We start from the raw sequence: 21,973 nt of genomic DNA, 5'->3' as shown, positions 1-21,973 counted from the left end.
TTCTTTGACCCTGTAGTTCTAGTTCCAGGGCTATGTGGAAATTCCGAAGTCCCAACGTTCTGACTTGAGATTTCATTACAATGTTTCCGAAATGTGTTAGATCTAGACGTGGCGATGGGGCCTGTATCAATCCCTTGCCGAGTTGACACCTGCAGCAGCATCATGCACAGAGCCAGTCAGCCACTGCAGAATGTATCAAATTGAGTCATATTTGACAACACTGTTGCAATGCAAACATTCCATCAGTTTTAGCCATGGCTTCCCCAATTTGCAGGGCTTGGCAGTATTGTCATTCATGTCTTTGTTATGGGCCTAACCGTATTTCTACCATAGCCTACTGACTTTTCAATAATATAACATACAAGCCTGTTGTTTGACCGACATTATATTTGATATGGAAACTCATGATCTTGGAATTGCGATTGGCAGTTGTATATTATCTTGAAACGAGGACTTATTAAACGTTAGCATGGGTTTTAAATGAAATTCCACTTTGGGGGGTTGCAGGGGGTGGAGGCAGAGCCACCTCCCAGTCTCGATGTTGAGTGGTATTCCCCGTCGCTCGGAGTACCCTGCGAAACTAGGCCACTGCGGAGCTTTCAAAGCACCCCACTGTCTCGTATCGAGCGACTGTTGTTATGACGCTGTTCTTGTCATGTGTGGTATGCCATCGACGTATAGGGGATTACAACAACAAAATGGATTGTCATTACGAATGTGCTCTCAAGCCAGCCTGCGTTACAACAGAGCTAGGGTGTCACTGCAGGTTTAAGACCAAGCGATCAGATTCCACATTTGAATTTCACTGTAAAACAGGCAAGTTTGCAGCAAAGTGTACAGACTTAAAGGCAAAAGGACATTTACACTTGGATTGCCAGATCTTTGTAGATTTGAAATTATTTCACTTAACCCCATAGGAGATAAGTTCATTTGTATTAGAAACCTAGTAGTTTGGGTTGGCCAATTGGCACATTGCAGCAACGAAGAAACAGGGCCTGTTTTAACTTCAACTCAACGTCACTCAACTTTCAACTTTATTGTCCTCAAAAGGAGCGATTAAATGTGCAGCAAGACAACATAAACACATATAGACAACAACTCACCAGCAGATAACACGGGACAGACATCAAGTGCAATTGGTTGCAAGATTTTATTGGCCTTGGCCAAGTGTGCAGATGCAGTAAACAAGGCATTCAATAATGCTTTAACAAGTATAAACACACCAAATATAATTGTATACAATGCTTATTGCAACACAATACACATACTAGAAAATTACTCAAGTAGACAAAGGGTGTGGAGTGGAGTGGATTGCTTCATTCACACCCTCCCCTTGTACCATTCCTTGGTAGCCAGGCTATGCCCTCCTAGTGACGCAACACCTGCCTTCTAGTCAGGCCAGGAGCATTACACATAGTTCCTGAGCTCTGGAGAAATCAGAAACTTCACCCACTTTGTCGGGAACCAATCAACTTTGAGCATCTCCAACGGCCCTGGGTAGAGCTGTGTTCAAGCCAGTGACGTGGTTTAAGCAGAGACATTTTATTGGGATTAAGAAAATGTATGTTTTAAACTTTGGCATGGTCTTTTCTGGCCTTGACCAGTAGCAAACAGAGGGAGTCGGGTTAACCATGCTGTTTGGGAAACGTTATTCGTTATCTTCTTGGTCAGACCAACATCTCGGTACAAGATTTGAAAGTCGATAATCGGGCTAATTCCTTGGTGCTTTTAATATGTCTGAGAAGAAAATAAAGGGCCGCAACACTGTTAAATGCTCCCAAAGATTTAATTGCCAATTGACCTTTATTTTCTTCTCCGTTATCTTATGTTTGGTCCAGCACCTGTGCCACTGATGTGCGCGCATTCTTTGACTTTCTGGATTGCTTGTAATATGTGCCATCACGGTTACATACAAAGTACCTCAGTCTCAGTGTCTGCTGAGCTTGCCTTTGCTATGTCTAGTGGTGAGAACCGTAACGGATAGCTAGCTAGCGGATATGCTTTTGACCCTGTGCCAATGCCATATCTGTACAACTTCCTGCCTCTGACCCGGCCGCTGCAGGAGGCTAACTGACTTCCTGCGCTGTATTTGGGGCCTAATGGCTTCTTCACCTACAATGACCAAGAGTGCGTTTTAATATGTGACCTTGCCTCCTCCACTTGCCTCCTCCACTCGCTTCTCATCATGATGACATCACTGACAACAGCATTATATTTCAATATCTTGCAAAAGCTCAATTGTAGAGTCTTTTTCTCATTTGCAATTGGGATGGTGAATGAAAAACAGTCCCTCAAAAGTTGTTGTGGCTAGGCTGACAGCTGGGAAACTTTATCGTTTTCTCCACGGAGGAGGGGCCAGGAGGCGGGACGAGGAGACAAGCGCAAGTGGAGGAGACAAGGTCGCATATTAAGACGCACTCACAGTTTCATCATTCCTTTAGCACATAGCTTTGACCTTGGGCTTCTGATTGTTACAACGTCCTCCATATAGGACTTCATCCATTCGACTGCTATCTATCTTCTGATGTTGGAGCCTATATGCATGTCTTCATTAGATGTTAACACTTAATACATCCACAATACAAAGCCAATAAAATAAATATAAACAAGTTTACGACTGAAAAAAGATGGACAGTAATATCGTACCATTTATAATCGGGTCATTTTACGGGAAAATCAGACACTTTGGAGCCCAACGGAGACATATTATACTTATTATACATATTATGTTATACTTGAATGTGTTTTTTAGTGCAAGGTAGAATAGAACCCCAACTTGCATGAATCTGGTACCATTATAGAGGCAGAAACCAACTACGATTACCCATGGCAGTTTATTGGGCCCAATGATACAGTAAGTAGACCTCCTTGAGTGGGCCTTATGAATGTATAATTTTTGATACGTACGTAGCCTATAGCCAATCGTGTCAGTTGTAACTATTCAAACAAACTGCAAGCTTCTGTTTGTCAAGTAATACGTGTCATCGCCGCTCTCTGATTGGCTCCCTTGCTCAGGCTCCGATTTTTAAAGTGGGGGTACGCGATTTGTGACGTCATCAAATAACTAGGCAACTTATCATATCAAAACCCCCACACTGTCTTACTGACGTACTGTCATTCTTCTCCCTTTTCATCTGTTTGGTCCATCAACTGCAATATTGCTATGTGCTCACTCCTTTTTGTATTCAAACATGGGCATAAGGTTGTTTATTAATCTCACCTCAGGAGAAGTGGGTGGACTGCGTACCCCCCCGTACCACGCCCACTACACCCCTGCTTGTTTAGGGCAGCTGCCATGCTGTCTTTGATATCGGAAGGATTGTTCAAAAGCAGCAGGGGATTTCCCAGTCCTGAGTCTGACTAGGGCTGCACAATATATCGAAAATGACCTTGTTATCACGAACAAGTAAAACTTTGCTGTGCTGTCCAATCACTTGCTGAATGTCAACACATGCGCAATAAGCCCACCATGACCAAAGCCACGCCCCCCCCCCCAAACAGACCGACAAATTAGTGACAAGAAAAACACTCGGCTATATCTCTAAATATCGTTTAAATATCGTTATTGAGGTACTCAAAGTAGCGTCCCTGTGCACAACCACTGTCCAGGTGCTGGTGGTGTGTAGTTAAAGTATTCCAAATAAAGTAAGGATGAATCACCGCACACTGGTATTCTTTGCTGGAGTGAACCTGATGAAGCAACAGCGAAACGCGTTGTTCACCAAATAAACTACCATCAAAGAATACCAGTGTGCGGTGATTCATCCTTCCTTTACATGGCTATTGAGGTATTGCATGCTGTTATCGTGTATCGATTTTTGTTCTGACATCGTGCATCCCTAGTCCTGACTCCTTTTCCTCCTGCCGTCTTGTCTTCATCTCCAGGCGGCGGCCGGCATCCTGTGCTACGTGGGAGCCTACGTGTTCATCACCTATGACGACTACGACCACTTCTTCAAGGACGTGTACACGCTGATCCCGGCGGTGGTCATCATCGCCGTGGGCGGGCTCCTCTTCCTCATCGGGCTCATCGGCTGCTGCGCCACCATCAGGGAGAGCCGCTGCGGACTGGCCACGGTCAGTGAACTGAACCTCATGATGCATTATGCATCGTTTATTTGATTTGTTTTCATGCTTTGTGGTGGGATACATGCATGCAGGGCTCTTAATTAACACCAGCCAACCAGCCAAATGCTGGTGAAATTTCAGTTTGGCTGGTAGAACAGACCCACTTACTAGCCAATTTGGCCCATTAGTGAGTGTGTGTTTGGCTAGTTACTACTACTGATGAAAAAAAGTTTATTCAGAGCCCTGCATGCATGCATACATACATATGTGACGGAGGTCATCTTGCACCTGTTCACCCCCCTCGGGGATCGAACGTGCGACCTCGTCAACTACAACGGTTCGGCAATGGGAGACACAGTACGATACCGCTGGGCCAAGAGACTAGTCTCTCGGCCCAACGGCACGAGACTGTATGAGGCTATCGGAGGGAGGTTTTACCAACGTTCCACGCCAACTCTGTGCTAGTTAGCCTCCGTTACACTCTCCCCCTTAAACCTCACTCCCATCCCGGGTCAGCGACACCACTGTGACGGAGGTCATCTTGCACCTGTTCACCCCCCTCGGGGATCGAACGTGCGACCTCGTCAACTACAACGGTTCGGCAATGGGAGACACAGTACGATACCGCTGGGCCAAGAGACTAGTCTCTCGGCCCAACGGCACGAGACTGTATGAGGCTATCGGAGGGAGGTTTTACCAACGTTCCACGCCAACTCTGTGCTAGTTAGCCTCCGTTACACATACACCACTGCCGACAACAAGACTTTTTCATTTTATTTATGTTCATTGATGCTCTTGTAAGTGAGTCAGTCAAAGAAGAGTTTAATACCATGGATGAAAAGCAAGTGCTACATGTAGAGAAGGAGAGTAGAGTTGCCCAGCCGGGACTCGAACCCGGACTATCTCGGGTAGTATACTGGGGCTCTGACCGCTACACCAAAGAGCCAGGCTCATTGGTGTGACAGTCAGAACACACCCACACATCTGATGGTCACTCCCATCACACAACATATTGCAGGACAGAACCAAAATACTAAGTCCGAAGCCGTTACTGACAATGATTTCCATGAATATGTGTGTCCTGTCCTCCCACTCCACAGTTCGTCTTCATCCTGCTGCTGGTGTTTGTGACCGAGGTGGTGGTGGTGGTGCTGGGATACATCTACAGAGCAAAGGTGAGGCGCATGCAGGGTTGCCAGATGAGACAGATGATTTCCAGCCCAAAAAAATACTTAAAACCCTCCTGGAAGCACTAAATCCCACCCAATTTGAACTAAATCCTTTTTATTTCTATGGCCATAAATCTGCAGAAAAAACACGCCCAAAATACCCTTTTAAACCTTTTTTACACGCAGGTGGTCATTCTAAACAGCCCAGTTCAGTTGGGCGCAGGCCCTTATTATTACCTCCGCCAAGGAGGTCATGTGATTGCCTGAGTTTTTTGTGTGTTTGGCTGTTCGTTAGTTAGTTCGCAATGCATGCGCGTTACTGTCCACTAGACGGCAGAGATGCGCTCTCTGAGTGCTTTTCTAGTACTATATTGATACATTCACAGGTGAGGCCTCTTATAAATAATACAGAGGTCCTTTCTCTAATACATGTAGAGAGTAAAGCGTAAATCCAAACCTGAACAAGGATTACAAGGATTTAATTTTGTCACATGCATAGAAATACTATAAAGTACGGCATGCAGTGAAATGACAGTTGTCTGCCTGTTACTGAGCATACTGCGGGTGTGTGTCAGTGTTTGTTCTTGTTTTGTATGGGCACATGGGCACCGTTCTCTGAGTATGGCAGTGCAAATTTTACCTCCATGCTAGCAATTAACATTGAGTCCTATGAGACCAGCTGGCGGCTAACTGGTCTCATAGGACTCAATGTTAACTGCTAGCTTAGAGGTAAAATTTGCACTGCCATACTCGGAGAACGGTTGAAAGTACAGGAGAAAGGTAAAATCCAATCATTTAACTCAAGGAGAGGTGTAAAATAAGCTTATTTTCAAAAATGGGACAGTATCACTTTAAAGGTGCCATTGACGTTTACTGTATATTGGCACTTGACCTTGATGTTTGCATCGGAGCATGACTGCCTCGGGTTAAACAGATGGTGTGCTCGTTTCATTCTCAGGTGGAGGATGAGGTGAACCGGTCCATCAGGACCGTCTACAACGAGTACAATGGAACCAACACCGATGCCCCGAGCCGCGCCATCGACTACGTACAAAGACAGGTGAGCCTTTGGTGACATTTGACATTCGGTGACAATTGTTATAGTGGCTTTAGCTGAGGGGTGTTCCAAGAGCATAGTTAAGTGATAAACCTACAGGATGTTAAGTGATAAACCTACAGGATGTTAAGTGATAAACCTACAGGATGTGGTTAACCTGCTGATGGATAGCCCACAGGTGTCATTCAGTTAAGGAAATGATGTGGAATATGTTAGCTGATTTAGCACTACCTCAAGATTAACTTAACCTGGTTTGCCACCTAGTCAGGGTGTTGGAATAGCCCCCTGGTGACATTTGACATCACATCAATGCTGTGGCGTGAAGTGGAGATATCTCATAACATTATATTAGCAGACAAATGTATCCAAAGACACTTACAAAGAGGACATACAATGCAAGTAGAGTGTGGGCTGGATAAAGAGCACTTGTGTTGTCTTTGTATCTCTGTGGTGTTTGTGCTGGCCCTAGGCAACAGAGTTTCAGCTTTTTGTCTCCGGCCATTTGTGAGTTAAATACCGGTATGTTAACAATGTTGTTTTATGCTGCTGGCCACAGACAGACAACAGGTTCCTGCTGTTTTCTTTTGGCCATTTGTAATCTAAATGTGTACTCCTCTCCTCCTCTCCCCTCGGCCAGCTCCACTGCTGTGGAATCCATGACTACTCGGACTGGCGGTTCACGCGTTGGTTTGAGGAGTCGCATAACAACAGTGTCCCTCTCAGCTGCTGTAAACCAAACGTCTACAACTGCACCGGCACCATGCTCCGCCCCCAAGACCTCTACCCTGAGGTGAGCACTAGAATAAACAATTAACACTTGTGTACACACACACACACACACAAACACACTGTATCTGCAAACTGCAGTGTTAGGCACCACACACACACACACACACACACACACACACACACTGTATCGGCAAACTGCAGTGTTAGGCACCACACACACACACACACACACACACACACACACACACAGCTTAAGCTTTAACACAAGTTTGACACTCTTATTTGGATCGTCACACAGATCCAAACATTATTGGAAATATCCTGCAGGTTGGCAAGTGTGGTCATATAAAAATAAGTAAATATGACATCTCCGTCTCCAAATGGACAAGCTCCCTATCATGTCAGTGTTTGGCACACACACAGGCCAATGACTTTTTAGTACCAGTAGTACACGTCAGGGTGGAGCAAGCACTACTAATGCCACTATTCTATGAATTACATGTTTTTGCATATTCATTGCAGTACATTAGTTATCAATTACTAATTAATAGAGATGCACCGGATCCTGATTTTTAGGATCCTGCCGGATACCGGATCTACCGCTTAAAATTCTGCCGGATCCAGAACCAGGAACCGGATACCGGATCCTACGAATGGGTTGAAACACATAGCCTACTCGCACACGTGGGCCCTTTTCATTACGTTGGCTCAAACTTTTGTTAGACTCATTGGTTTACTGCCACACTGCCTGCAACAGCCTCTTCCAAAGGGCTTTCACTCCATGCAGCGATTGGGGTTGTGAAAGACTGACTGAAAAGCCTAGGCTACGTAAAAAGTAGAGATGCACCAGATCCTGATTTTTAGGATCCTACCGGATACCGGATCCACTGCTTAAGATCCTGCCGGATCCGGACCCTGTGAAAAACCCTATTAACCTGCCGGATTCGGAACCGGATCTTGGATCCGGTGCATCTCTACTAATTAATGTATAGGCATTAGCTGGGGTTGTACCACATTGACATCTGAGCCCAAAAAAAGCGTCATTGACCCTACACACACACACACAGACACAAACACACACAGACACAAACACACAGTAACGCCCATGTCTTCTGCTTCTGTGTGCAGGGTTGTGAAGCGCTGGTTGTGAAGAAGCTGAAGGAGATCATGATGTACGTGATCTGTGCTGCGCTCACCTTCGCTTTAATACAGGTACACTACACACTACTTTCATAAAGCCTGTTGTTCTGCAATCAGACTACTCGAACTCAAACTGAGCTAAGACAGACTGCCAGTGCGTGCGTGCGTGCGTGCGTGCGTGCGTGCGTGCGTGCGTGCGTGCGTGCGTGCGTGCGTGTGTGTTTCCCATCCTGACATACGCATGTCACTTGTTGTCTTGATGTGTTTTGGCTTTGTGTTTTTTTGCGAATATCATCGACTTTCAAATGTCTTCGAGACTTTGTCTGACCAGGAGCACAACAATTAACATTTCCCAAACGGCATGGCTGACCTGCCCCCCTAGGTTTGCTAATGAATGTTCGCCTCCCGATAAAGTGGGAGGAGTTCCCTTTTTTTTGGGAGCTCAGAAACATTGCTCTTTGCCTGACTAGAAGCAACGCAGACGGTGTTGCGTCACTAGGAGGGCGTGGCCTGGCTACACAGACGGGGCAACAGAGACAGAAGCGGAGCCAAGAGAGGGGACAGACACAAGAGCATAGAGTCAGGGAGAGATGCTCCACACACGCACACACACTCACACACGCACACACACTCACACACTACACACTCCACATGCGAAGAGTTCGGTAAGAAGGGAGAAGGGTGGGAGGAGGACATAGACGATAACAGAAAAGAGAAGAGAGGGGGTGGAGGAGAGGAGAGGAGAGGAGAGGAGAGCAGAGGAGAGGAGAGTGGAGGAGAGGAGAGGAGGACAAGCCAGGGTGAAAGAGAAGAGTTCATGACTCATAAGGGGACATAAGGACCCAGCTGGCTATCAGGCAGACAAAAACAAAAACACACAAACCCAGTTGGCTCTAGTAGTCTCCCATGTCTGCTGCTCCTCCAGAGAGGCAGCTTAACACAAAAGGCTGTTATCACGCAAGGCCATTATTCAGGAGGGGCTTATGCTATCTACTGAGTAGTACAGAGGCCTTATGCTATCTGCCGAGTAGTAGGCTACCCAAGGAGGATAACAAGTGTCAGTCCCTTCCTTGACTGGCTTTGGAGGCGAGCATACTAAGAAGATGGTTCAGTTATAAACCTGATTAAGTTAACCTTGGGGGTAGTAGAGGTAAATAATCTATTAGAAGAGCCTTTTTCTGAGCTAAATTAAGGCTGTAGGTTATCGATTATTAGGTTTGCCTATTGTTAGGTTTACCCCCTAAATTTCCTCCTGAATTTCCCCTCTGGGATCAATAAAGTTACTCTGCTCTACTCTGTAAGGTTTTTCTGTAATAATTGTCATACGCAGTTAAAGACAAAGCTATCGTGTGGACAATGCTTCATGTTATGGACACATCCCCAGGAAACTAACTGTTTGTTCAGGTCAAATGCGACCAACACGAACCGGTTGCCGAGGTTGCCACACAAATATGTAACTTACTTGGCCTTCTCCAGAGGTTAATTTCTCGAAACCATAGTTGCTAACTAAGTTAGCTACTTTGTTCTTTGCAATGCAATTTCCTATTGACAACTACCGAAGTTGCTAACTGACTAACAACTACGCTTTCGAGAAACGCACCCTAAAGGGCTGTTGTAGGATAGGGCAGGGCTGTGGGCTTGATTGCTCGTTTCTTATCGTTTGTTGACATAGAGGAAGGAAGTGAGCTCAAGTTCATATCAGACTTGTGTGACTGAGTGCCATTGTTTGTTTTTGTTGTGATTGAGGCAGTGTATGACTGGGCAGTGCTGCGTATTGCAGTGCAGTGTGACACAGGGCGATGTAGAGTCAGTGTACTCAGTGTAAATGTTAAATGTTCATTAGGGGCCAAGCAGCGAAGCTGGCGAAGGCCCCTATAGAGTTAGTAGGTTTTCTTCATTAGGGCCCGAGCACCGGAGGGTGCGAGGCCCTATTGTTCTCCCTCGGATTATTAGGGGCCAAGCAGCGAAGCTGGCGAAGGCCCCTATAGTGTTAGCTGGTATTCTTATTATTTAACAACTTTCCTCTCCTCTGGAAGTCTATGGCAGCCCATAGAACCGTGCGTAGGAAAATGATGAGAATCGGCACACATATTCGGGCCAGGCTCAGCATTACTCACAACAATTTATAGGTCCCCAGCCCCAACGCTCTAGCGCCACCAGCAGGTCAAAGTTGCAGGTACATTTCTGCTTGTAACTTTTGAACCGCTGGGTCAATTTTCATAAACTTAGTATCCCTGGAATCCTTGGGCCAAGACAAATCGAATGCTATGACGTCATTTTCCGCCTGGATAGTTTTCCCGCCATTTTGACTTTTGTGAAATTCAATAAAAATGCTATTTTTCCCACAATTTTTGACCAATTCGCCTGAAACTTGGTATATAGTATCTATGGACTGAGCTACACATGGGGTCTCAAGGAATATTGGATATCTTTTATCGTTTAGCCATGACAGCCAATCAAAATTGTCGTAAAAGTGGCAAAACAGGAAGTGAGGTCATATCTCAGCAACCGTTTGTCGAATTAGGCTGGGATTTTGTACACACATAGTAGTCCATCCCATGACCTACCACAAAAAAAATCAGAACCCCAGTTCAAACTCTGTAGCGCCACCAGCAGGTCAAAATTTTAGCTACATTTTTGCCTGTAGCTTTTAAACCATATGCACGATGTAAAATATATTATCATCACTAGAATCCTTGGGCCAAGCCGAATTCAACACACTACATGAAGTTATGTCAACGCAGAAGGGAAATTCCGCCATTTTGAATTTTGTAAAATTCACTGTAAGTCTATGGTAGCCCATAGAACCATACATAGAAAAATGCTGTAAATTGGCACACATATTTGAGTTAGCATCAACATTACCCACAGCGAGTTATAGGTCCCCAGCCCCAATACTCTAGCGCCACCAGCAGGTGAAAGTCGCAGGTACATTTCTGCTTGTAACTTTTGAACCGCTGGATCAATTTTCATAAACCTGGTATCCCTGGAATCCTTGGGCCAAGACGAATCCAACGCACTCTATGACGTCATTTTCTGCCTGGATAGTTTTCCCGCCATTTTGAATTTTGTAAAATTCAATAAAAATGTTATTTTTCCCGCAATTTTTGACCATTTTGCCCGAAATTCGGTATGTTGTATCCCTGTACTGATGTTTGTATGGGGTCTCAAGAAATATTAGATATCTTTTATCGTTTAGCCGTGACAGCCAATCAAAATTGTTGTAAAAGTGGCAAAACAGGAAGTGAGGTCATATCTCAGCAACCCTTTGTCGGTTTCGGCTAGGATTTTTTACACACATACACGTTCATCTTATGACATAATGAAAAAAAAATCAGACCTTCAGCTTAAATTCTGTAGCGCCACCAACAGGTCAAAATTTTAGCTACATTTTTGCCTGTAGCTTTTAAACCATGTGCACAATGTAAAATATATTATCATCACTAGAATCCTTGGGCCAAGCCGAATCCAACGCACTATATAACGTTATGTAAACACAGAAGGGAAATTCCGCCATTTTGAATTTTGTAAAATTCAATAAAATGCTACTTGTCACACAATTTTTGTCAGAATGACCAGCAAAAAAGTACACATCATCTTCAGACTGATAGGCATTAGGGTATTCAAAGAATTTTTGATACCTCTTATCGTTTGGAGGTGACAGCCAATCAAAATTGTCGTAAAAGTGGCAAAACAGGAAGTGAGGTCATATCTCAGCAACCTTTTGTCAGATTCTTTTAGCTATTTTTTGCACACATACTAGTCAATCCCATGACCTCCCACAAAAAAAAATCCAGATTCCCAGCTCAAACTCTCTAGCGCCACCAACAGGTAACAGGAAGTGAGCTTATATTTGTCAGCCCTTTAAGGGATTCAAAATAAACTTGGTTCATGTGAGCACACTCCCCTCCAAGGAATGCACACCAACATTGGCGAGATTTGGGCCAAAGGGGGCGCTGCAGTTCCTTCTGTTGCCGTGGCGACTTTGGCAAGTTTACTGCTTGGCCCCGCATTGCTGCTTGCAGCTATATTTAGGGCCCGAGCACCGGAGGGCGCGAGGCCCTATTGTTCTCCCTCGGATTATTATTAGGGGCCAAGCAGCGAAGCTGGCGAAGGCCCCTACTGTTTTAGCTGGTGTTCTTATTATTATTATGTCACCTCTTTCCTCTCCTTAGCAAGTCTATGGCAGCCCATAGAACTGTAGGTAGGAAAATGCTGTAAATTGGCACACACATTCGGGGCAGACTCAGCATCACCCACAGCGATTTATAGGTCCCAAGCCCCAACACTCTAGCGCCACCAGCAGGTCAAAGTTGCAGGTACATTTCTGCTTGTAACTTTTGAACCGCTTGGCCAATTTTCATAAACTTGGTATCACTAGAATCCTTGGGCCAAGACAAATCCAACGCACCCTATGACGTCATTTTCCGCCAGGATAGTTTTTCCGCCATTTTGAATTTTGTGAAATTCAATAAAAATGCTACTACTCCCACAATTTTCGACCAATTCACCTGAAACTCGGTATATAGAATCTCGGGACTGAGCTACACATGGGGTCTCAAGGAATATTGGCTATCTTTTATCGTTTAGCCGTGACAGCCAATCAAAATTGTCGTAAAAGTGGCAAAACAGGAAGTGAGGTCATATCTCAGCAACCGTTTGTCAAACTAGGCTGGGTTTTTGTACACACATAGTAGTCCATCCCAGGACCTACCACAACAAAAATCATATCCCCAGCTCAAACTCTGTAGCGCCACCAGCAGGTCAACATGTTAGCTACATTTTTTGCCTGTAGCTTTTGAACTGTACTCCCAATTTTCAAAATATTGGTACACAGGTCATCCTCACACCATGTTGCACCCAGGTATGGATTTTCGTAACGATTGAAAAAACTATCAGCTCACAGCAGCCATTCAAAATTGTGGAAAGAATGGAGGGACTTTTTCTCATCTCTCTGTCTCCTCTGCTCCCCTTGCGCACTTACTGACACTATTCTCGGCAGGGGGTCAAGCCCCACTGCCTCAGCCCCTGCAACCCACCCCCCACCCCCTCCTCACACACACACAGAGACAGACAGAGGGAGAGGGAGAGGGAGGGGGGAGAGGGAGAGGGAGAGGTAGAGGGAGAGGGAGAGGGACAGAGAGGGAAGAAGGGAGGGAGGGAGGGAGATGGAGGGGGGAGAGGAAAGAATTTTGAACACCTCTTGTTGTTTGCCGGTGACAGCCAATCAAAATTGTCATAAAGGTGGCAAAACAGGAAGTGAGGTCATATCTCAGCAACCGTTAGTCAATTTCTGTTAGGATTTTTTGCACACATTCTAGTCCATCCCATGACCTCCCACAAAAAAATCCAGACCCCAAGCTCTCTAGCGCCACCAACAGGTAACAGGAAGTGAGCTCATATCTCGACAGCTCTTCAACGGATTCAAACTAAACTTGGTTTACGTGATCACACTCTCGTCCAAGGAATGCACACCAACATTGGCGAGATTTGGACCAAAGGGGGCGCTGCAGTTCCTTCTGTTGCCGTGGCGGCTCTGGCAAGTTTACTGCTTGGCCCCGCATTGCTGCTTGCAGCTATATTTTTTCTTCTTTTTGCTCGTTGTTCGGGTCCGCCATTTTGTCTGAGAAGCATTTGGTGGTACGCAATTTGGCACGGTGGTCGGAAATGTGCGCCGCTACTCAGAACCGGATTTAAGGGTCCTCACCCCCAACCCTCTAGCGCCACCAGCAGGCCAAAATTTCAGGGACATTTTTGCTTGTAACTTTTGAACCGCTGGTCCAATTTTCAGAAACTCGGTGTCCCTGGAATCCTTGGGCTGAGCCGAATCCAACGCACCCCATGACGTCATTTTCCGCCTGGATAATTTTCCCGCCATTTTGAATTTTGTGAAAATCAATAAAAACGCTACTCCTCCCTCAATTTTTGATCAACCGTTCTGAAAGTCGGTATATAGCATCTCTGGACTGAGCCTCACAAAACTTATCGAGTGGATTTTGCGATAATGTTTTCGTTTGGCCGTGACAGCCAATCAAAAACGGCCTAAAAGTCGCCTAAAACTCGCCAAACAGGAAGTGAAGTCATATCTTGGGAACCCATCGCCACAATGTTCTGTAAATTGTCACAGACATTTCCGTCAATACCATGACCATCCACAAAAAAAATCAGGTCGCTAGCTCAAACTCTCTAGCGCCACCAGCAGGTCAAAGTTTTAGCTACATTTCTAGCTGTAACTTTTGAACCGCACGCTCAATTTTAAATCCAGGGGTAGCGTTGAAATCCTTGGGCCAATACGAATCCAACGAACCCTATGACATCATATCCGCCATTATAGAATGTCCGCCATTTTGGATTAAGTCGCCATACAGGAAGTGACATCATATCTTGGGAACTCATGGTCAGAACCATCTGTAAATTGTAACAGACATCCTTGACGATGCCATGGCCCCCCACAAGAAATATCAGGTCGCTAGCTCAAACACTCTAGCGCCACCAGCAGTTCAAAGTTAAAAGTCACCACCAACCAGCAGGCCAAAGTTTTAGCTACATTTCTGCCTGTAACTTTTGAACCGCACGCTCAATTTTAATTCTGGTGGTAGCATTGAAATCCAACGAACCCCATGACATCATACCCGCATTTTCAGAATGTCCGCCATTTTGGATTTGGTGAAAATCGATAACGTGCTCCTAATCCTTCAAATTTGGTCTGATTTTCTCAAAACTTGATACATATGATTTCAGGAGCACTCTGAAGAGATTTGTGAAAGGGTTTTATTACATCTTTTACGGTTTGGCCAAGACAGCCAATCAAAATCCTCCTAACACCCCCAAACAGGAAGTGAAGTCATATCTCAGCAACCCATTGTAAGAATCTTTTGAAAATTGTCACACAATTGTGGCAATTCCCACAAGAACTTTCAGGTCCCCATTTCTGCTTGTAAAAATTACATGGCATGGTTGTTCAGTATGGCGCATTTACAAATCCAAAAATGTCAGACTCAATAGAACCCCCTGCAATCAACATTTCAGCAACATTTGGAGCTTAAGTTCAGATGACTCTGTGTGTGTGTGTGTGTGTGTGTGTGTGTGTGTGTGTGTGTGTGTGTGTGTGTGTGTGTGTGTGTGTGTGTGTGTGTCTGTGTCTGTGTCTGTGTCTGTGTCTGTGTCTGTGTTTGTGTGTGTGTGTCAGCAAGTGTGTAAGTGTGTGTGTGTGTGTGTGTGTAAGGGGGAGGGGGGGTGTCTTTTTGTGTGGAAGTGCGTGGAGCTTAAGTTCAGAGGACTGTGTGTGTGTGTGTGTGTGTGTGTGTGTGTGTGTGTGTGTGTGTGTGTGTGTGTGCGTGTGTGTGTGTGTGTGTGTGTGTGTGTGTGTGTGTGTGTGTGTGTGTGTGTGTCAGCAAGTGTGTGTGTGTGTAAGGGGGAGGGGGGGTGTCTTTGTGTGTGGGAGTGCACACCGCATCACATGAGAGAGTGTAAACCAACAGACAAAATGAGTATGTACTTCCAGAGAGCAAGACATTGATCAGGTTGTGTGCTAAATAGGTCCCATCCCTAGGGGAGTGAGTGAGTGAAGGAAGCAACAGCAGTGCTACTACAATGACACCTTCACCTACCTCATTGTTCCCGCCATTTTGAATTTTGTGAAAATCAATAAAAATGCTATTTTTCCCGCAATGTTTGACCAATATGCCCGCAATTTGGTATATAGCATCTCTGGACTGAGCTACACAGGGGGTTTCAAGGAATATTGGATATCTTTTATCATTTAGCCGTGACAGCCAATCAAAAACGGCCTAAAACTCGCCTGAAACTCGCCAAACAGGAAGTGAAGTCATATCTTGGGAACCCATTGTCACAATCTTCTGAAAATTGTCACAGACATGTCCATATATACCATGACCCACCACAACAAAATTCAGGTCGCTAGCTCAAACTCTCTGGCGCCACCAGCTGGTCAAAGTTTTAGCTACATTTCTGCCTCTAACTTTTAAATCGCACACTCAATTTTAAATCTAGTGGTACCGTTGAAATCCTTGGGCCAAGACGAATCGAACGATCCCTATGACATTATCTCCACCATTATAGAATGTCCGCCATTTTGGATTAAGTCGCCAAACAGGAAGTGACGTCATATCTTGGGAACCCATGGTCAGAGTCTTCTGCAAATTGTAACAGACATTCTTGACCATCCCAGGACCCCCCACAAGAAATATCAGGTCGCTAGCTCAAACACTCTAGCGCCACCAGCAGTTCAAAGTCACCACCCACCAACAGGCCAAAGTTTTAGCTACATTTCTGCCTGTAACCTTTGAACCGCATGCTCAATTTTAAATCTGGTGGTAGCGTTGAAATCCTTGGGCCAAGACGAATCCAACGCACTCTATGACATCATATCCACCATTTCGAAATGTCCGCCATTTTGGATTTGCTGAAAATCGATAACGTGCTCCTAATCCTTCAAATTTGGTCGGATTTTCACAAAACCTTATACATATATTCTCAGGATCACTCTGAAGAGATTGGTAAAAGGGTTTTATTACATCTTTTACGGTCTGGCCGTGACAGCCAATCAAAATCCTAACACCCCCAAACAGGAAGTGAAGTCATATCTCAGCAAACCATAGTAAGAATCTTTTGGAAATTGTCACACACACTCTTGGCTATCCCATGACTTCCCACAAGAACTTCCAGGTCCCCATTTCTGCCTGTAAGAATTACATGGCATGGTTGTTCAGTATGGCGCATTTACAAATCCAAAAATGTCAGACTCAATAGAACCCCCTGCAGAGACCTGTCCGAAGCTGGCATATATGTGACTGCAGTGGCTACCAGGTGCAGTGCCACCATGTTTTAGGCGAATGAATTGCTATAAATGTGGAAATTTAAACATTTTGCATTCTATATGATTGAAATTGCAATGCAAAGGGATACTGAGAGGGAAAGTGGACAAGACAGCAGTGCTACGACAATGATGCCTTCTCCTTCCTCATACCTGTCAGAAAATGGTTACGCTTCATCTGTTTTTCACAGGTAGGGGTGTGTTAGGGCAGGGCGATGTACCATGCCCCCCGGGCCGCAGGTGCGAGGGCCCGCCAAGGCTGCTTGCAGCTATATTTATTATTATTTCGCTTCTTCTTCTTCTTCTTTTTGCTCGTTGTTCGGGTCCGCCATTTTGTCTGAGAAACATTTGGTGGTACGCAATTTGGCACGGTGGTCGGACATGGCGACCGCTACTCAGAACCAGAATTAAGGGTCCTCACCCCCAACCCTCTAGCGCCACCAGCAGGCCAAAATTTCAGGGACATTTCTGCTTGTAACTTTTGAACCGCTGGGCCAATTCTCATAAACTTGGTATCCCTGGAATCCTTGGGCCGAGACGAATCCAACGCACCCAATGACGTCATTTTCCGCCAGGATAGTTTTCCCGCCATTTTGAATTTTGTGAAAATCAATAAAAATGCTATTTTTCCCACAATTTTTGACCAATTCGCCCAAAACTTGGTATAAAGTATCTCTTGACTGAGCTACACTTAGGGTCTCAAGGAATATTGGATATCCTTTATCGTTTAGCCGTGACAGCCAATCAAAAACGGCCTAAAACTCGCCAAACAGGAAGTGAGGTCATATCTTGGGAACCCATCGTCACAGTGTTCTGTAAATTATCACAGACATGTCCGTCAATACCATGACCCACCACAAAAAAACTCAGGTCCCTATCTCAAACTCTCTAGCGCCACCAGCAGGTCAAAATTTTAGCTACATTTCTAGCTGTAACTTTTGAACCGCACGCTCAATTTTAAATCCAGGGATAGCGTTGAAATCCTTGGGTCAATACGAATCCAACGAACCCTATGACATCATATCCGCCATTATAGAATGTCCGCCATTTTGGATTAAGTCGCCATACAGGAAGTGACGTCATATCTTGGGAACCCATGGTCAGAACCATCTGTAAATTGTAACAGACATCCTTGGACATGCCATGACCCCCCACAAGAAATATCAGGTCGCTAGCTCAAACACTCTAGCGCCACCAGCAGTTCAAAGTTCAAAGTCACCACCCAACAGCAGGCCAAAGTTTTAGCTACATTTCTGCCTGTAACTTTTGAACCGCATGCTCAATTTTAAATCTGGTGGTAGCGTTGAAATCCTTGGGTCAAGACGAATCCAACGAACCCTTTAACATAATATCCACAGTTTCAGAATATCCGCCATTTTGGATTTGGTGAAAATCGATAACGTGCTCCTAATCCTTCAAATTTGGTCTGATTTTCACAAAACTTGATGCATATAATTTCAGGACCACTCTGAAGAGATATGTAAAAGGGTTTTATTACATCTTTTACGGTTTGGCCGTGACAGCCAATCAAAATCCTTCTAACACCCCCAAACAGGAAGTGAAGTCATATCTCAGCAACCAATAGTAAGAATCTTTTGGAAATTGTCACACACACTCTTGGCTATCCCATGACTTCCCACAAGAACTTTCAGGTCCCCATATCTGCTTGTAAAAATTACATGGCATGGTTGTTCAGTAAGGCGCATTTACAAATCCAAAAATGTCAGACTCAACAGAACCCCCTGCAGAAACCTGTCCGAAGCTGGCATATATGTGACTGCAGTGGCCCACCAGGTGCAGTGCCACCATTTTTAGGCGAATGAATTGCTATAAATGTGGAAATTAAAACATCTTCCATGCGTCTATATGATTGAAATGGCAATGCAAAGGGATACCAAGAGGGGAAGTGGACAAGACAGCAGTGCTACGTCAATGACGCCTTCACCTTCCTCATACTTGTCAGAAAATGGTTACGCTTCATCCATTTTTCACAGGTAGGGGTGTATTAGGGCAGGGCGATGTGCCATGCCCCCCGGGCCGCAGGTGCGAGGGCCCGCCAAGGCTGCTCGCAGCTTTAATTATTATTATTCTCTAGTCACCATTCTTCTCCCTCTGCAAGTCTATGGCAGCCCATAGAACCGTAGGCAGGAAAATGCTGTAAATTGGCACACACATTCGGGGCAGTCTCAGCATTACCCACAGCGATTTACAGGTCCCCAGTCCCAACACTCTAGCGCCACCAGCAGGTCAAAGTTGCAGGTATATTTCTGCTTGTAACTTTTGAACCGCTGGGCCAATTTTCATAAACTTGGTATCCCTGGAATCCTTGGGCCAAGACGAATCCAATGCACCCTATGACGTCATTTTCCGCCAGGATAGTTTTCCCGCCATTTTGAATTTTGTAAAATTCAATAAAAATGCTATTTTTTCGGCAATTTTTGACCAATTCACCCGAAATTCAGTATATAGTATCTCTGGACTGAGCTACACATGGGGTCTTCAGGAATATTGGATATCTTTTATCGTTTAGCCGTGAGAGCCAATCAAAATTGTCATAAACGTGGCGAAACAGGAAGTGAGGTCATATCTCAGCAACCGTTTGTCGAATTGGGCAGGGATTTTGTACACACATAGTAGTCCATCCCATGACCTACCACAAAAAAAATCAGATCCCCAGCTCAAACTCTGTAGCGCCACCAGCAGGTCAAAATTTTAGCTACATTTTTGCCTGTAGCTTTTGAACCGTACTCCCAATTTTCAAAATATTGGTACACAGGTCATCTTCACACTATGCTGCACCCAGGTATGGATTTTCGTAACGATTGAAAAAACTATCAGCTCTCAGCAGCCATTCAAAATTGTGGAAAGAATGGAGGGATTTTTCTCATCTCTCTGTCCCCTCTGCCAATGGCACCTGCGCACGTTCACTGACACCATTCTCGGCAGGGGGTCTCTGGACACACAAGAGACGAGAGCTTAGGTGTGTGCGTAGTCTGCTATTGCTCTAGTGTCAACCAAAGCCCCACTGCCCCAGCCCCTGCACATACCCCCCCACACACACAGACAGAGGGAGAGGGAGAGGGAGAGGGAGGGGGAGAGGGAGAGAGAGGGAAGGAGGGAGGGAGAGGGAAGGAGGGAGGGAGAGAGAGAGAGAGAGACCATTGTTGTTCTCTCGGTTCCTCTGTCTCTCACACACACACACACACACACACACACACTTACTTCTATATACACCAATTCCTCAGACCAGTCTCTCAAAAGGCTGGCCAACATTACATTGCAGCCTATAGGATTCTTATGTTTAGGATTTCAAGGACATATCTATTTTCAGTAGGCTCCCGATTCTTTTCCATAATATTGTATGTCATATAAACAATTTTACTAAATAGAATGATCACAGAGGATTATAATTGCTGTCCAAAAAGCAAGCCTCTCAAGTATAGAAATGACTTGCTGATATTTTATAGACTAATTTGAGAGGAAATGGAAATGTGTTACTCAATATAAATCAAGGGCAGCACAGGCCCTGCCATGGCCAACCGGTAGGGCACTCGTCTATCATGCGGNTGACCCGGGTTTGATTCCCAGCCCAGATCCTTTGCCTACCCTCCCCGTCTCTCTCCCCATTTTCCCCTCCAAGGAATGCACCCCAACATTGGCGAGATTTGGGCCAAAGGGGGCGCTGCAGTTCCTTCTGTTGCCATGGCAACTTTGGCAAGTTTACTGCTTGGCCCCGCATTGCTGCTTGCAGCTATATTTTATACTGTATTTATTATTGTCCATTGTTACCAGTCCATTACTGTTACCGGTACCTGTCCTGTCTGCATTCAGTTTGTATATGTCTTGTCCTGGCATGGTATAGAGAGAAAACGTAATTTCATTTTTCCTTGTATGTCTTGTGCACATGATGAAAGTGACAATAAAAGCTGTCATGACTTGACTTGTAGTGCAATGTGTTGCTGTGTAGGGAATAAAGGGCAGGGCAATGCGATCCAGTGCAGACTAGAGCAGCGGGAGCCGTGAAACCTGTCTCATGAATACGCTTGAAATGAATACACTTCTGGAGCCGAAATGAATACTCTTCTGGCTTGAAATGGCTGCGCAGTCAGAGACTACAGCCCACACACAGCGTGATCATTTCATCTGGGTTGGCGGCGCGCATGCATGCACACACACGCACACGCACATACATACACACACACACACACACACACACACACACACACACAGCTTGACGCAAAGTCTCTTTTTAGATGCGTCCCACGCATCTCTATAAGAGGCTTTGGTGTCCGTCCGTCCGTCCGTCCGCCCTCCCGTGATGCGTTTCTGAATTGTGATTCCCTCTTGTGATTCCCCCTCTTGTGATTCCCTCTTGTGTCCACAAGGTGGCAGTCGCTCAGTTTTGGCCTGGAGCTCATGCGTGCAATGCCAGTGAGAAAAACATGGCGGCACTTCCTGTTGATTTTCACATGAAAGTTTTGCTTAATTTAAAGTCCCTAAGCGACTATAAATGTTGTGGCTTCCATATATTGATGTAAAAGTGCCCCACGAAGTAATGAAGCACAACAAAGTTACTCCACATTACCATTTGAACACTCGTTTTTCTATGCTAACAGGGTAGCTAATGTAGCATTGTAAAATGATCCAGGGAGAAAGTGGGAAATGTTGTGATTTCAGTCCGCCTGAGGCAACGATATTCGTGGGGAAGATGACCTGCATATCGGTGGCATTGAACCACGCCCCCGTGCCTTATTTGGCTCGCTCAGCACGTGCGTCCTCAGCCCAATCGCAATGCTTTATTTTCCCCAGACGTTTAATCGCATTTAAGTGAAAGTGCCATGTATACACATCGCAAAATAACTCTTAATCCGATCTATTTAAATCGCATTTATTAAATCGGACTTAAAAACATCATGTACACGTAGCCAATGTCTCATTGATTAGTTTATGGAACTTACTGTTTGTCTGTTACGG

The 21,973-nt window shown here is 45.1% G+C and overlaps 1 protein-coding gene across 2 annotated transcripts in view; it reads left to right on the top strand.

The window, feature by feature from the left end:
• The window catches only part of tspan3a (tetraspanin 3a), a 42,934-nt gene that overhangs the window by 17,508 nt on the left and 3,453 nt on the right, over positions 1-21,973 (top strand). The window contains exons 2-6 of one of the 2 annotated variants that reach the window (XM_063197724.1): positions 3,886-4,077; positions 5,169-5,243; positions 6,196-6,297; positions 6,932-7,084; positions 8,152-8,235. In XM_063197724.1, the coding sequence (XP_063053794.1) occupies positions 3,886-4,077; positions 5,169-5,243; positions 6,196-6,297; positions 6,932-7,084; positions 8,152-8,235 (606 nt within the window). The remainder of the gene's footprint in view (positions 1-3,885; positions 4,078-5,168; positions 5,244-6,195; positions 6,298-6,931; positions 7,085-8,151; positions 8,236-21,973) is intronic. The other variant, XM_063197723.1, reaches the window with a different exon arrangement.

This window comes from Engraulis encrasicolus, chromosome 4, assembly GCF_034702125.1.
Source record: "Engraulis encrasicolus isolate BLACKSEA-1 chromosome 4, IST_EnEncr_1.0, whole genome shotgun sequence".
In the NCBI taxonomy this organism is placed as follows: domain Eukaryota; kingdom Metazoa; phylum Chordata; class Actinopteri; order Clupeiformes; family Engraulidae; genus Engraulis; species Engraulis encrasicolus.
This window is presented reverse-complemented; position numbering and strand designations above follow the sequence as displayed.